At 37.8% G+C, this 14443-nt stretch overlaps 1 protein-coding gene across 3 annotated transcripts in view; it reads left to right on the top strand.

The window, feature by feature from the left end:
* The window catches only part of slc4a4a (solute carrier family 4 member 4a), a 69760-nt gene that overhangs the window by 33262 nt on the left and 22055 nt on the right, over positions 1-14443 (top strand). For all 3 annotated transcript variants that reach the window (XM_042487697.1, XM_042487695.1, XM_042487696.1), the window contains exons 8-14: positions 2265-2341; positions 8167-8324; positions 9759-9846; positions 10467-10621; positions 12066-12176; positions 13450-13624; positions 13708-13841. In XM_042487697.1, coding sequence (XP_042343631.1) covers positions 2265-2341; positions 8167-8324; positions 9759-9846; positions 10467-10621; positions 12066-12176; positions 13450-13624; positions 13708-13841 — 898 coding nt within the window. The remainder of the gene's footprint in view (positions 1-2264; positions 2342-8166; positions 8325-9758; positions 9847-10466; positions 10622-12065; positions 12177-13449; positions 13625-13707; positions 13842-14443) is intronic.

Here is a 14443-nt window from a genome sequence, read left to right as displayed (position 1 = left end):
GCAGTTCTGAGATAAAGAGCTTCACTGATAATCATTAATCGAAAACAACTTCAAAAGGATAAAGTGCATCCTGATCTAAACAAACAACATCCTTAAAATGCAGTTTGAGTCCTGCCAAAGTGTTGCTGTCCAATGACCCATGGTCTCCTGATTCAATAAAGCCACTCCTCTTACCTCACCTTTTTGCACAGCTTGTAAAAATACAGATGAATAATGTTTTACATTACTTTTAACCAGCTGATTTTGTTCTCCTAACACATCTCTCGCTTTGGCTCAGTGGGCTTCTCTGTCATCTCTTTTTTCCTCCTTTTCTGCTTCCCTGGATTGGATTTGATAACCTGCTGCTGCTACTAAAAGCTCGTAGTCCTCTTGAGACCTCTGTGACTTGCCTGTCGAGTCGCATCTCAATGGAGGACTTGCAGACCCAAAGGAGTACCAGCATGGACTGGCTTAGTAAGTTCACTGGAACCAGTCTACGTTCACACTGCAGATCATTGATCGCCTCTGAATCGCTGCTCGTACTTAAAGGGAAAGAAACAATAATCACAGTGTTCATATATGAGCTCTTTTTTGACTAAACCGAGGCATCTTTACAAATACCAAGTGTATTTTAGGGTTGGGCGATGTGTTAAAAATTAAAAATCTGGCCACCATCAACCCAGCAACCACCAATTACCAAAATGTTTGCCCATAACCCCCGTCAGAGTTTCAGCTCGGAGATGTGCTCGAATGCTGAGATAGATACAAGCTCGCTCAGCTTGTTTTAGTCTAATGAGTCTCTGAGCAGTGGCAGACCATTAAATTAGCAAAATAAAATGTAAAAAATCGCCTTAAAAAACAGCCCGCATGTACACAACCAGTCATCGGTACACTCGTCCAGTCACCCAACACTTGTGTATTTGGACTTTTTTTCAGTTATATCTGTCTGTCCTTCATGTAAATAACACTCATTCAGCCAATCTGCCAAGACACACCAATTATTCTCTCCAGTCAGATGCCTCAGTATTGGACTTTGGCACATATCAAATAAATATACTCTAAAAGAAAAAGGACGTGGACACTGTGCAGCTTTGTTTTTGATGGCAAACGTCTGATTGGTGTCACATGTGAGAGAAAACAGTCAGAACTGGTAAACTTTGAGCTGCAGTTTGAACATAGACATGAAGTGTAGCCTAAAGTGTCACCTGTCATTTACTCTCAGTGTCAAGCACAGTCGTGCTCATTTTTATGTGCCTTACGAAGTAGTCATTGAATATGTTTTTATTTCTTATAAACTTTCCAACTATATTAAGCAAAGATTAGATGTTTTCCCCTTAAATTTAGTTGTTTTTTCCCTTTTATTTCTTTATCAACTATATATAAGTACCACGATTTCATAATTTATGCTGGCTGCATCATACTGACAAGCATGTTATTACCCACAATCCTCAAGGGGCAGATGTATGAAAGGTTACAGTGGCGTCAGAATTTGCTCTCGCAGAGATTCTTTCCTCTCTGGATGCTGTCGCGTACCTTTTGACAGCTCCGCGTCCGCAGTAAGGTCACGTTCTGCTGTCAGATCTCTGCTGCCGGAGTTGACGAGCTGAAACCAAAAGTCAGCAGAGCATCAATCAGTCTGCGGTCCACCTGCCTCACACGAGGAACGCACTTTGACTTTGATGTGAAAGATGGACTCTAAGATGATCAGATATTCATAACAGTAAAGCTCTTGATTTTTCAGAGTAGGGATGGATGTACACATTTTTAAGCTTTTTTGGCAATGTGGGATATTAAGTATTCTATCAGAAGCTATCATGGCAAATGGTTGAACGTGCACATTTTAAGTGCAAAGTGCAGCAAATTTTAAGGTGGCTGTTCTGTGGATCTTAGAAAATATTGGAGTGCTTTATCGAGAAAATGCTGACTTATAACTTTGTACAGAACAGCATTAGTCTGGTTATTAATTTAAGATTTTCAGACTGTCCCTTCAAGTCAGTGAACATCAAAGTTAAAGATGTTTTCAGCTCGACATAGAAATGATCATGAAGTAATAAGGAATTTGTCCTCTGCAATGCTCCAGCCTCGTTTGAAAGTTAATGGTGGCTGAAATCTGTTTATGCTTTTGGTCGTTGTTACCCTTTTATTCTTTTTGGTGCTGCATGGGGAGCAAACTATCTGGGCCACTGTCTTTTCTTGGGACTCTGCCACCCCTTTTTCCCCGTTCAGTATTTACGCCCTGTGAAGGTGAAGCTGTTTAACCTTACAGGATCAATGTGTTTTTACAGACAGTCCCACCACAACTCACCGGAACCTGACCTCCAGCAGCCTGAACGACATTTCTGACAAACCGGAAAAAGACCAGGTCAGTTAACCGCATGATTTAATAGTGGGAATCTGTTTTTGTCAGCTTGATTTTGTCTCTGTTATTTATTTAATTTTTTTTGTTTTGCTGTGTGTTTCTGCTCCGCAGTTACCTAGATATTAATTAAACAAACTGTGGGTAGTGCTAGAACCTTTGTATTTTAACTTTATTTATTTATACATCACCTTTCATACAAACATGCAACATAGGAAGGAAAAAAAAACCAAAAATCAAGACTTAAAATTACCGCTGATTAATTTCTGTACATCATATTTTTTTTTTTTTGGGTAAAAGCAGGGATAACTCTGCTTTAGTACACTGTTTGAGTCAAGTCGTCATCACTGGGTCGCTGCAGCTGCTCTGGACCAGCCACAGCCAAGACTGTAAAACTATATTCAAGTTGATTATGTAATATGTCTACTCAGCTCAGCAGTTTATTGAGAGAAAATCTCAATAAACTTTTCCTTTAATGGTCAATACGGAGATTTTGTTACAGTGAGGATAAGGCTTAGTCACTGAATCGTTCACATTCACACATACTTTTCCAGTCCGCTGCAACTTTACAATAAACTTAGATTATCCGTCACACTCAGAGGAGACATTTCAGAAATTTATCACGGTTTTTGCTATTAATTTTCATAATTCCTGCAGCAGATTAAATACTGTAGCTCCCACAATATTTCTCAAACAATTCTGCTGGAATTAAGACACAAATTATATCAGCTTGTGAAATAGACTGGTTCACCATTAAAATTTCTCTGTCTGATTGAATTTTGCGACATTTCGGAAGTAGATTAGCTACTAAACAAATTAATTTAAACATCACATCCTTTGTAGTGGGTCACACTCTGTTTGCCCTGGCGTTTGTCTGAATGGTTACATCACACTGTGAGCTTCGTTGGTTCTGGTATTGGAGTGGTTAGATTACTACAGTCACAGCAGCCATTTGTTCATATGGTCATCCCAGACTGGGCCTCTGGGAGAAGAGAATTAGGTCAGACCGACCCATTAAGTCCTCCTGTGGGACAGATAGACAACTGGACAGGAAGCACATCTCCTTAACTGAAACTCTTCCACACCCATCGCATATAAATGGTATTCAGACATTTTCTCTGTGGGCTGACATGCAGTAATCATCTCCACACTGGCTGCATTAACTTAGAGAGAGACATCAAGACAAGAGTAAGATCAGGGGGCTTTGTTGGATTATGAACATAAAGTTACATGCATTTAAGTGCAGGATTAGGTGCAATCTTTTTTTCATGTTTTCAAATGAAAAATCCCACTCACCAGTTAACCAAAAACAGTGGTTACAGAGCTACACACACACACACACACACACACACAGAGCTGGCTGATAGTGTGAGCATGAAGAGCAAGGAAAGTGTTAGTTTTGAAGATTTGAGTTTGGAGGTCAACGCCGGTTATAGTAGCAGTTTCAAAATAACGTAATTGCTCGGCCACTTAGTCAGCAAGGTGTCCCCGTTGTGACTCGTGTTCCAGCTTCATTTTGTAGAATCCAAGTACTCATGTGAGGCAGGAAAAACCTTCAACGAGGTATATTTTGGAATACAAAAATAATACAGCAAACACAGTCCTTCCATAATCACATCTCGTCTGGTCCACTACCGACTTGATGTCCTTTTCCTGTCTCGCATGAAGCAGCACGTTCTGTTAAAGCGCGGTCAAAAGCTTATAATGATCCACACTTACACAGACTTCTCGTCATCTTCTTGCTCGCTGTCATCATATCCTCGGGTAGAAAACTCGCATCAGTTTTGAATTGCGAAAATACGTAAATGTGTTGTTTGTTTATTTTTGTTGTCAGTTTCAGTCGTAACTGTAACATATAAAGAAAAAGAGTTAAACACAGTGGTAAGATCTATGTGATGTTACTGTTGTGGTTATTTTATGAACTGAGCTGCTTTGCTAACGTTTTTGATAAACCAAATCTACCGACATGGAAGCTAAGCAATGTCCTGCTGTTGACAGGGCCTAAGGAAAACATATTTTAGCCACCTAAATAAATCAGTATCAGTTTAGGTGTACGCTATATTTGAATATTTGCTGATGGAGGCAGGTGTAGACCAGCAACTATGTTGTTTATATGTAAACGAGTAAAATTTCCTATTTTTTCTCAGTGGAGTCTGGTGACGTTGACAAATAGGCTTCAAATACCCATCAGTAAGGGCTGATTTATGGCAACGTAAAGCTGCTAAAATTGTCTTTTGTCATTTATTGTATACTTAAACTAATATTGAGGTTTTTAGGTGGCTTGAAACTTATCAACTAAGACAGTTTGCTCAGCGCTGTTTGATTTTTTTGTACATGACCCAGCAGTTTTCTGCCCGCAAGTTAGTGTAAATAAACATTGTGATTCGGGCTACAGTCCTTACAGAACTAGTACTGTTGACAGGTTGGGATGGAGGCAAAAATCTGAGTAAATGAAAATATCATTATGACGACATATTACTACTGTCACTACTATGGCTAATTAAGAAAAAATGTTTTTTCTTGTATTTGGGTGAACTGACCCCTCAAGAAGAAGGTAGCGCTTAGCATAAAAAAAACAAAGAAATGTCATTTAGTATCATCTTCCAATTTTTTTAGGAAAGATTTAATCTCTGAGAAAACTAAATTTATCCCTAAAGCCAGTTTCAGAGTGACGGGAGCAGATTCAGGTATACGTAGTCTATGGAGGCGGTGTGGCGAGGATTAGCGGTGATCAGACTGAGATCACGGTGTGCACTCACTTACGCAGGTTTAACCTCTCGCCTCAATCATTTACAGACAGACTTCTTGCCAACACGGCTCAACAGCCTCTGATGGGATCTGTTTGGATCTCGCCAGTGGAAGGTCACAGGTTTATGGGATTTCGGTTCTCAGAGGTTGATGGCAGCGATCCTGCCAGTGCATGATCTGGGTTTGGCGGGCATGATGACAAGTGATAGACAGACAGCCATTTTGTACTTTTGCACCCTGGTGATACTTGCTGTTTTTCCTCCCTTTTCTTGCTATTGGTTTGTACAAAACAAGATAAAAAAGTCAGTTAATTTTCTATACTTTTCTCTAAATTTAAGTAGTCTTATTTTAGGCACTGAATTTATTTCAGAATGACAAAATAGGCCCCACATGATATATATTTTTTAATCTGTTCATACAGTATGTAATGTTTACCAGCAGCCATGGGCTGATTGCAGAAAATGTCAGTGTTGTTTGTGATCTAATCCAATTTAAATCCTGGCACAGGTGATTTTAAAGCCGCATTTAACATCATTCGATACTCTTGCTCAGTTTGGTATCTTATTAGACTGTTCTCTGGACAGGTGATTAATTTATTGCCCTCATTTTAAGTGTACATAGTTCAGAAAATATTCTTTTATCTAGCACCTTCCTCAACTGTTAAAACCAGGATTTTCACTACAAGAAAAATATCCTGACAATATTTAAGAAACCTGATAAAGCAGAAGCACCAATTATGATAAAATCAGAACTGAGGTCAAACTGCGGGCCGTCATTCTTTCATTTTTAGCCATCTCACTTTATGGTTTCATTGGTACTGATCCCTTAGTTTGGAAAAAAAAGTAATGTATCGAACTGCCCTCATGAAATCAGAAGATATCAGAGTGTGTTCCTAATTGAAATAGTGTGCTTAAACAGCTTTAATGTGGAGCTAAAACAATGTCCAGACATAAGCCAGTTTAAAATTATGTATAAAACATGATTTGTTTGATTACTTAATATTTATTTTTTTCTAGTTTATCTTATTCTTTATTCCTGTAATCTATTTACTTTTTTACATGTTCGAAATAAATCTCACACATTATACTCTAAAATAACAATACTTAAATATTTGCCTGATTAGGCCAGGGAGTCTCTTAAAATAGAGTTACATCAATGACTTTGGCTCGTCAGACAGCCTTGCTTCAGCTGACAGATTGCAGGTTTTTGACATTATCTGAAGGATTTCTGAATAAGTTGGACTGCAGGATTAATTCATAAAAGTGCATCTAATCATTTCACTAATTTAAAAGCATAACAATCATGAACTGTGAGATTTGTTGTTGCTGTAAGCATTCATGTTTGTTGCTGCAGAAATACATTTTGATTTGACATTTGATTTTGGTGTGGTTACATACAGTACAATACAAACTTGTATTTACTTATTAATGGTTCTTGGTGTTTTTAGGTTTAAGTTGTTGTAGTTGTCCTCATCTGCATTGAGGAGAATAATCAGGTTGTTTAATTTAACCCTTTTTTTTTAAAATACTTAAATACTTCAGATTTCATGTCTGGTGCTATTTGATCAGTAAATTCAGACAACTGAATGGAAACTTCCGTTTATAATGTTGAAAACACTGAAAGTTAGTGTGACTCTGCTTTAAAACATCTTTACGTGTGACTGTCCAGGGCACAGAGAAGCTATAAAGTGTCACCGGCTGTGTCTCAGTAAATGTTTCCTTCCGACTCTCTGCTGTTTTGAAGTTAATATGTAACACAGTAGCTTTCCATGACAATCTTATCAAGATGTTTGTGGTTCTTTGTCTTTGAGTTTTATTTATTAATGATCTCTGTCTCCTCATAAACATGCCACTTCTTTATCATATGGAACATCTTATGCAGGAAATATGATTGTGGAAGTGTGATGTATTTGAGAGCGTGCAATGTCATCTCCTGGATTATAAATACACAGAAGTGAGATAGATTTAGTGTATAAATGTGTTTGAATTTGCTTTTTATTACAAAATCTAACAATTGAACACATTTGAACCTTAAATCCTGTAACATAATGTCAAGTTGTTCATCAGTCAGACTGTTAAGTTCCATGTTGAGTTCACCGGGCAGCACATTGGTTTGTGTGGCATGTTGGTGTGGTGGTTAGCATTGATGCCTCATATCAAGAGGGTCACTGGTTTGAATCCAGGTTGAGGCATGTCTTGGCTCTTGGGTCGGGGGACTTTTATGTGCATAGTTTGCATCTTCTAGATTAATTAGTGACTATAAGTTGCCTGTAGTTGTGCATGTGAACGAGACAGGTTGGCTATCTCTTTACTTATGTACAAATCTAACATGTCACAATATTATACCAAGAATAGTTGTGAAAATGCCCCCCAGCAGTTTTTTTATCTGACCCCCATCCACAGTAGTACATTGCTCAGAGTCTATGTAAATACTCCTGCATACTTCTCCAAACTGGTGACTGCCAACCGCCACCTACTGTATGTAATACACTGACTATGGATAAGCACCTCATACAAACCCACTTCCAAAAATCCTATCTGTCCCTGTAAGTGTTGCTCATTCTGGCATGAAATTGTTCATGTGCGTCACCTCCTCAGTCCAATTCTTTTTGCAAACACAAGAGCAATAAGTTTATTTTCGGAAACTCAATATCAGAAATCTACAGAGCAAAAATTAGATATCCTGTTCTTTGTGAAATGGTCCACTCAAACATTAATTAAACACGTAAAAACACCCGTATGTTCCTTTAGTTGCAACTAGGTAACAATTACTCAAAGACACAGTCAGAGAGATGTACATGTCCTTTTAAAGGTAAAATGTTGAACCTGTGGAGCTCAGTAGGTGTCTGACCTCCATCTTCACACATCTCACCATCACCCCGACAGAAAGAAATACAGATCTCATGTTACTGCGTGTTCTGTGTTGAGACACCATGGCAGCCTCCTGGTTTGGTATTTAAGCTGAATGGGATTGTCCCATTTGATATAGGTTGTTTAATTCAGTGTGCACTGTATTGGCTAGCTCGCTGGTGTGAACATAACATTTAATGTCTCCCCCTGTTTTCCTCTTTTGTACTTTATAAGCTGAGAAACAAGTTCATGAAGAAGTTGCCGAGAGACGCCGAGGCCTCCAACGTGCTGGTGGGGGAGGTGGACTTCCTGGACGCGCCATTCGTGGCGTTTGTTCGTCTGCAGCAAGCTGTGATGCTGGGAGCCTTAACAGAGGTTCCTGTTCCCACAAGGTGGCTGAGATTCATGTCTGAACTCCAGAAATTCATAAATAGGAGATAAAAGTTTAATGTAGGAAGACGCATCAGACCACAATGTCGATGAAAGTGTTTTAGTTTTCTAGATGCAACTCAGGCTGTCTGAAACACAAATTTTAAGGTTTTCTAACACTTACAGTAATTAAAAACCACTAAAAATAAAATATAAAAGTTTAAAAATATGCATTTAAAAGTAAATGTGTCAAAAGTAATGGGGACAAGAAAATTGTCAGAGAACAAAAGTGGGTCGCATTATATTGTCAGGTAGACAAATTATTGTATTTACCCTGTATTCACCTTAAAATTAGAGAACAACCAATATTCCACTGTTTTTAAAGACAAAAACTTTCCAATTGTCATCATCTTAGACTTTAAAAAGAAAGAAAATCATGAAAACCAAAATTGTAAATTGTATTGAGCTAATATAAAAGGTTAGTTTGGAAAGGCATTTTCTTTATTGTATCTTAATGTTTGTTCTCTGGCTGCTGATGAGTGTCATAAAGCCACACGAGTGACGCTGAACTGGCTTTTGCAGTGTTGTAACCAAAGAGCCATAAAGCAATTTTGGAGGGAACTTTGCAAGAAGTTCTGATGAAATAGTTAATGTTCTACATATTTTTCAGGAATGTCTCTGCTGTGGTGATGTAATTCATGTCTCACCATTATGCCCATACTCAAAGTAAACACTCTTTAAGGTTTTATTGTTATTATATAGCTTGAAAAGAGCTCGGCAGGTTTTTGAATGGAGGGCTGTAAACACAGCTGCCTCCCTGCAGTCAAATCAGAATGACAACATCTTTGTGCTTGAAGTAAATTTGTCCAAACAGGTGCAGTTTGCAGTGTTGTATAGATAAAGTAAAGGTGCTGTAAACTCTAATTTCAAATTATGTAACCAGATACCTCAACAGTTTTAAGTATTAAACGGGTGCTAATAGGGCTTAGGGAAATGGAGAAAATAAAATATTACAATACTTCTGACCAAATACCTTGATATTGATATTGTGACTGGGGTTGATGATTGGTGCTTTCACACGATATTTATTTACACAATAAGATTTTTAACGAGTAATCATCAGTAATGTGGATATAATGACCAAATAAAAGAAAAGCTAGAAAAGTTTGTAAGTTTAGAAAATCACATCACTTGCTGTAATGGGGCCATTAAACCAGGAAAAGACAGAACTTACAATATTACAATATAAAAAGTCTTATATCACAATGTTGATATAGAAATACTGCTTAACTCTAGGTGCTAATAATAAAAACTAAACTTTGAATTGTATTTTATGCAGTGACAATTATGTTCAAGTATGTCTTATGCACTTCTGTGATCCAGAAGTTTAGCCGTTAACAGAAATAACAGGTAATACACGCTATAAATAACAAATGGGTTTGTTGTTTTTTTTGCAGATTTTTATTCATCTTGCTTGGACCCAAAGGCAAAGCCAAATCGTACCATGAGATTGGCAGAGCGATCGCCACGCTGATGTCAGATGAGGTTAGATTGCAGCTAACACACATTATTTCTAACTTGTTATGATTAATTGGTGGCTATGACACTGACACGCACATTAAAATGAGATCTTTCATGCAATGCAACATATCATTTTCACTCAAAGTATTTATGCATTTATGTTTAGTTTGTTCTTCATCAAAAATTACAGGGTAGATCGGTGGTCCCCAACCTTTTTCCTGCAGGGACCCCTTATGTATCACTGAGTGAAGTAATGCTCCCTGACTAAGTGACAGATTCTATGAACATTTCATATTATAATAAATGCAAAGCAAAAACTACTTTTACTACTTACCTTTTTACTCACCTGCAATGCTGGAATAAGAAAAATATGTTGGTTTTTCTTTCAGCCTTAAAGTCTTAAATTTGGTTACTGATGATCTGGAAAAGGTCTAAAAAAACTGAACTTTGAAACACCAGAGCCAAACAGTTTATGAACTGAGATTGCATTGTATTAACATTTTATTGATAAATATGCAAATGAATATTAATTATCTCATTCTCCTCCTGATTTAATCCTCAGATTAGATATTATGGTTCGCTGCATGCTTTGGCACGTCTCTCTCACACCTGATTGCCTCGTCTCGCTCTCTGTCTGTGCTCAGGTCTTCCATGACATTGCGTATAAGGCCAAGGACAGACAAGACCTGCTGGCTGGTATCGATGAGTTCCTGGACGAGGTGATTGTGCTTCCTCCTGGAGAGTGGGACCCGGCCATCAGGATAGAGCCTCCGAAATCCCTCCCATCCTCTGACAAAAGGTCAATAACCATGTTTGATGTGAACTTTTCATTTAGTGATGCTTCTTTGGTTCTACTGAATGTACAAGAAATACCAGCTTGTTTGGCGCTGTCATGAAAACCTGGAAAAGTTTCCATGGCAGAAAGTGGTGGTTCAAAGAGGAATCAGATAGTCGAGACACAGATATCAGATGGGGAATCTCTTTTTTCACAGCGGCCCTAATAACAGCGCAGATCAGTTGACAATTCTTCTTCCCCTTCTCCAGATTGTGACATCTTCTTTTATACCCACAAATGTTCTGTGTTCAGCATTTGTGTGTCCATTTGTTTGGACAGTTTCTCTTAACATTTCGGCAAGATTAACTTCCAATGAAGGAAACACTTTAGGCCTCCCCCTTAACTTGGGATCCAACCAACTATCTCCACTTACTATGTTTGTGTGTGATGTGCTTGCCTTGCTTGCCTTTTTCGCAAAATGTAAGATGTTTTTCCCTTCTCATGTTCTTGGCTTCTTCCTATCTTTTTTCGCCGCCAGTCCAGGTCATAGTGACCCGGCGCTCACTTACTAGCGGCCAAACAGGGACGTAACCTGCCCTGAATGTTTGACCCTATCATTCTCCTACAAAGTCATAGAATTTATAAAAACTGGTGTCATTCAAAACCAGTTTTCTTTAAAAATCACCCAAAAAAATTCAGAAAAAAAGCCCATTTCTTCATCAACAAAAATCTTTAAATGATCTTTAAATGGTGACCAAACAGCCCCCAATAAAGCACTTAGTTTGTGTCGCCATTGTTTCCTCTCCAGCAATGTCCTTGTGTTGAAAATTAGAAAATTATTTTACTTTGTAACTGGAGGATTATAAAAACGTGACAGCAGCCAGTTAACCCCTTTGGAGATTTCTTTGTTGTGATCACTGACATGCTTGCTTTAGCAGATGCAAACTCTGGTTCACAGTTGCCACTATACCTCATATGTGTTAAATGATTAAGCCTTAGAAGCAATTTAGATGAAACTGTAAAAAAAATATCTGTGAAGGGTGAAAAAATGGAAACATATAATCAATGTAGGAGTACATTAAAGAACAAAAAAGTAAACTCAGAAAATGATAGAGCGTGAGACTATCCTGCATTAAACATGTAAGATCTGTGCCGTCTCTGAATGCTGTGTGTGCAGTGACTTCATTATGTTATAGAAGAGCAGAGGTTGCAAAATCACCGAAGAGCGTCCAGCTGTCCAGCGCAGTGTTCAATTATGAAAGAGCAGCTGTGGGTTTTATTTAGAGCTGCGGGAACATGTCAGCTATTTAAAAACGTAACACACATATCAAAATCGACTGACTGACGCTGTGACAACATGCTGACAGTGACAATATGAGATTACTGTTTTCATGTGAGAAACTGATAATTGGAGGTGAAGTGCCTGCCAGACTCAACAAAACCATGTGCGTGTTTTTGTGTATTTTAGGAAAAACATGTATGCAGGAGGGGACTCTCAGATGAATGGAGACATGCCTCATGATGGAGGTCACGGAGGAGGGGGACACGCTGTAGGGGACGAGCTGAAGAAGACTGGAAAGTATGAAAAATACTTTTTCTTTTGGTTGTCGGTGTTAAATATTTTAAAAATCATGTTAATTGCTGGTCACCATTTCTGTGATTAAAAGTTTTAAAGCAGCTGTGGTGATACTGGTATCATCTGAAACTAGAAGACCCAAGGAACCATGTCATGCCAGCTTCTCAGTAATGGGATTTAGGATTTATTTGATCAACATTTTCAGTTTATATTGGTTAGTATAAAGTATACAGGGATTATGTACTTATTTAGTATTCTGGCCAGTGCTTTAATGCAAATAAGAACTTAACGTATAAATAAGTTGCTTTAAAATAAAAGTCAAGACAATCAAATGTTTGAATAATTTCTGTAGATACAAACTGTGTATTCATAACTGAGTGCCTGTGGGTCCTTAAAAAGACAACAAAATAAATTCAGTTTCATAAATATTTGTCCTTAAAAGTGATGAAACGGTCTTAAATTTAAATTTGTGAGGTCTTACTCACCACAAATATTTTATCTCAATTAATTTAACCTTTTTTTAATTTGTTTTTGTCAAAGTGACTTAAGCTCTTCTTGGTGAGAATCCACATTTCTAATGTTATAAATCTGAGAATTACTTTACTAAGTAAATATGGACTTCAAAGTTCCTTTGCAATGCAAAATTAAAGAATTAAAAAGATATGATTTAAAAATGTGGTTTATCGCAATTAACTGTTCAAATTCTGCAATTAATAATTAAAAAAAACCAGTTTGACAGCCCTAGTATACAGCAGCATGACTCCTGCAGATATCCAGAGAAAATATTTAAAAAATGCCACGGACTTTGTGTTCGATTTGCATTATAGTTGTCGAGCGAACGTGTGTAGAAACAGCTGTTGCGTCACCTAATGCTACTCTCATATGGGGCAAACATACGCAGAAATAATTATTTATTCCAACCAGAGAGAAACGATCAGATTTGGTGTTTATATGGTTTTTAGGTGCTATTTTGCCGCTGACAGTATTATGAAAGTTTTACAACACCTCCCTCAAACCTGTTGAAAATTCCTCTGATCAGACCAGACCAGTCGTCTTTTGATTTAGGTGGTTATATGAGGCATTTTTTATTAGTGGGATGTTAGGGTCCAAGGCAGCTAGTTTTGCATATGTCATGTTTTGTAAACCAAAATGAGTTATACGTATGTAGTAGTATAGTATAGTAGTTCTCTAATACCATAAACATAGTAAATATTCAGAGTGTTTTTTGCCACACTTCCATATTGTGGAAAAAAACAGTTTGTCTCTCTGTTTTCAGGTTTTGTGGTGGTCTCATACTCGACATCAAAAGAAAAGCGCCTTTCTTTATCAGTGACTTCACAGATGCATTTCACATTCAGGCCTTGTCGGCCATATTGTTTATTTACCTGGGAACTGTGACAAACGCCATCACCTTCGGCGGTCTCCTTGGGGATGCTACAGAAAACATGCAGGTCAGACTGAGATTTGAACCTTTTCGACAGTTCGTAGAGTGTTTGCCATTTATGTTCTGAACCGTTCTCCTGCATGTGTGCAGGGTGTGTTGGAGAGTTTTCTGGGCACAGCGATCAGTGGCGGGGTTTTCTGTCTGTTGGCCGGCCAGCCTCTCACCATCCTCAGCAGCACCGGTCCTGTTCTGGTGTTTGAACGGCTGCTCTTCAATTTCAGCAGGTACCATCTGCATTTTCTCAGTTTGCCAGTGGCCCGGTTACTCATTAGATTATCCAGGGCTTGAAGAGTATTTAATTATTATATAAAGTTTTGATTAGTGACGCTCAAAAGACGCCAAATATGTTTATGTCAACATTTTTAATGTAAGCAATGCAGAGCATCAGAACCACTGTTGGTATTTTAAAAAAAAGCCTGAAATTTTAAGAAAGGAGTTGAGATATTTTAAGTCTTCAGAATTGAAAAATGTCCACAAATATTCTAATAGTGGTCAAGTAGGAACAGTGGAAATTGAAGATGTAATATTATTGTATATTATTACATTATTGCATATATTATTGTGACCCAGTGATTAATGAATGTGTACTGTGGCCTCTTTCTCGTCATCTTTTATCATTTTGTGCTGTTTTACATACTGCACATGAGTGCACATGTATGGGTATAGATGTTGGAGTTGACTGTAATGTGTCATTTTACTTTATTTGTTACAAAACACAATAAAAACAGTTAAAGAAATGTTTTAATATGCAGTAAACAGGTGAGACAAGTCTGTCAGGTTTCATGACTTTATCTGAACATCTCCTTTTCTTTTTTTCAGCATTATT

The sequence above is a fragment of the Plectropomus leopardus genome, chromosome 6 (assembly GCF_008729295.1).
Source record: "Plectropomus leopardus isolate mb chromosome 6, YSFRI_Pleo_2.0, whole genome shotgun sequence".
Classification (NCBI taxonomy): Eukaryota; Metazoa; Chordata; class Actinopteri; order Perciformes; family Serranidae; genus Plectropomus; species Plectropomus leopardus.
The sequence above is the reverse complement of the archived record's forward strand: the minus strand, read 5'-3'. Positions and strand labels throughout refer to the sequence as shown.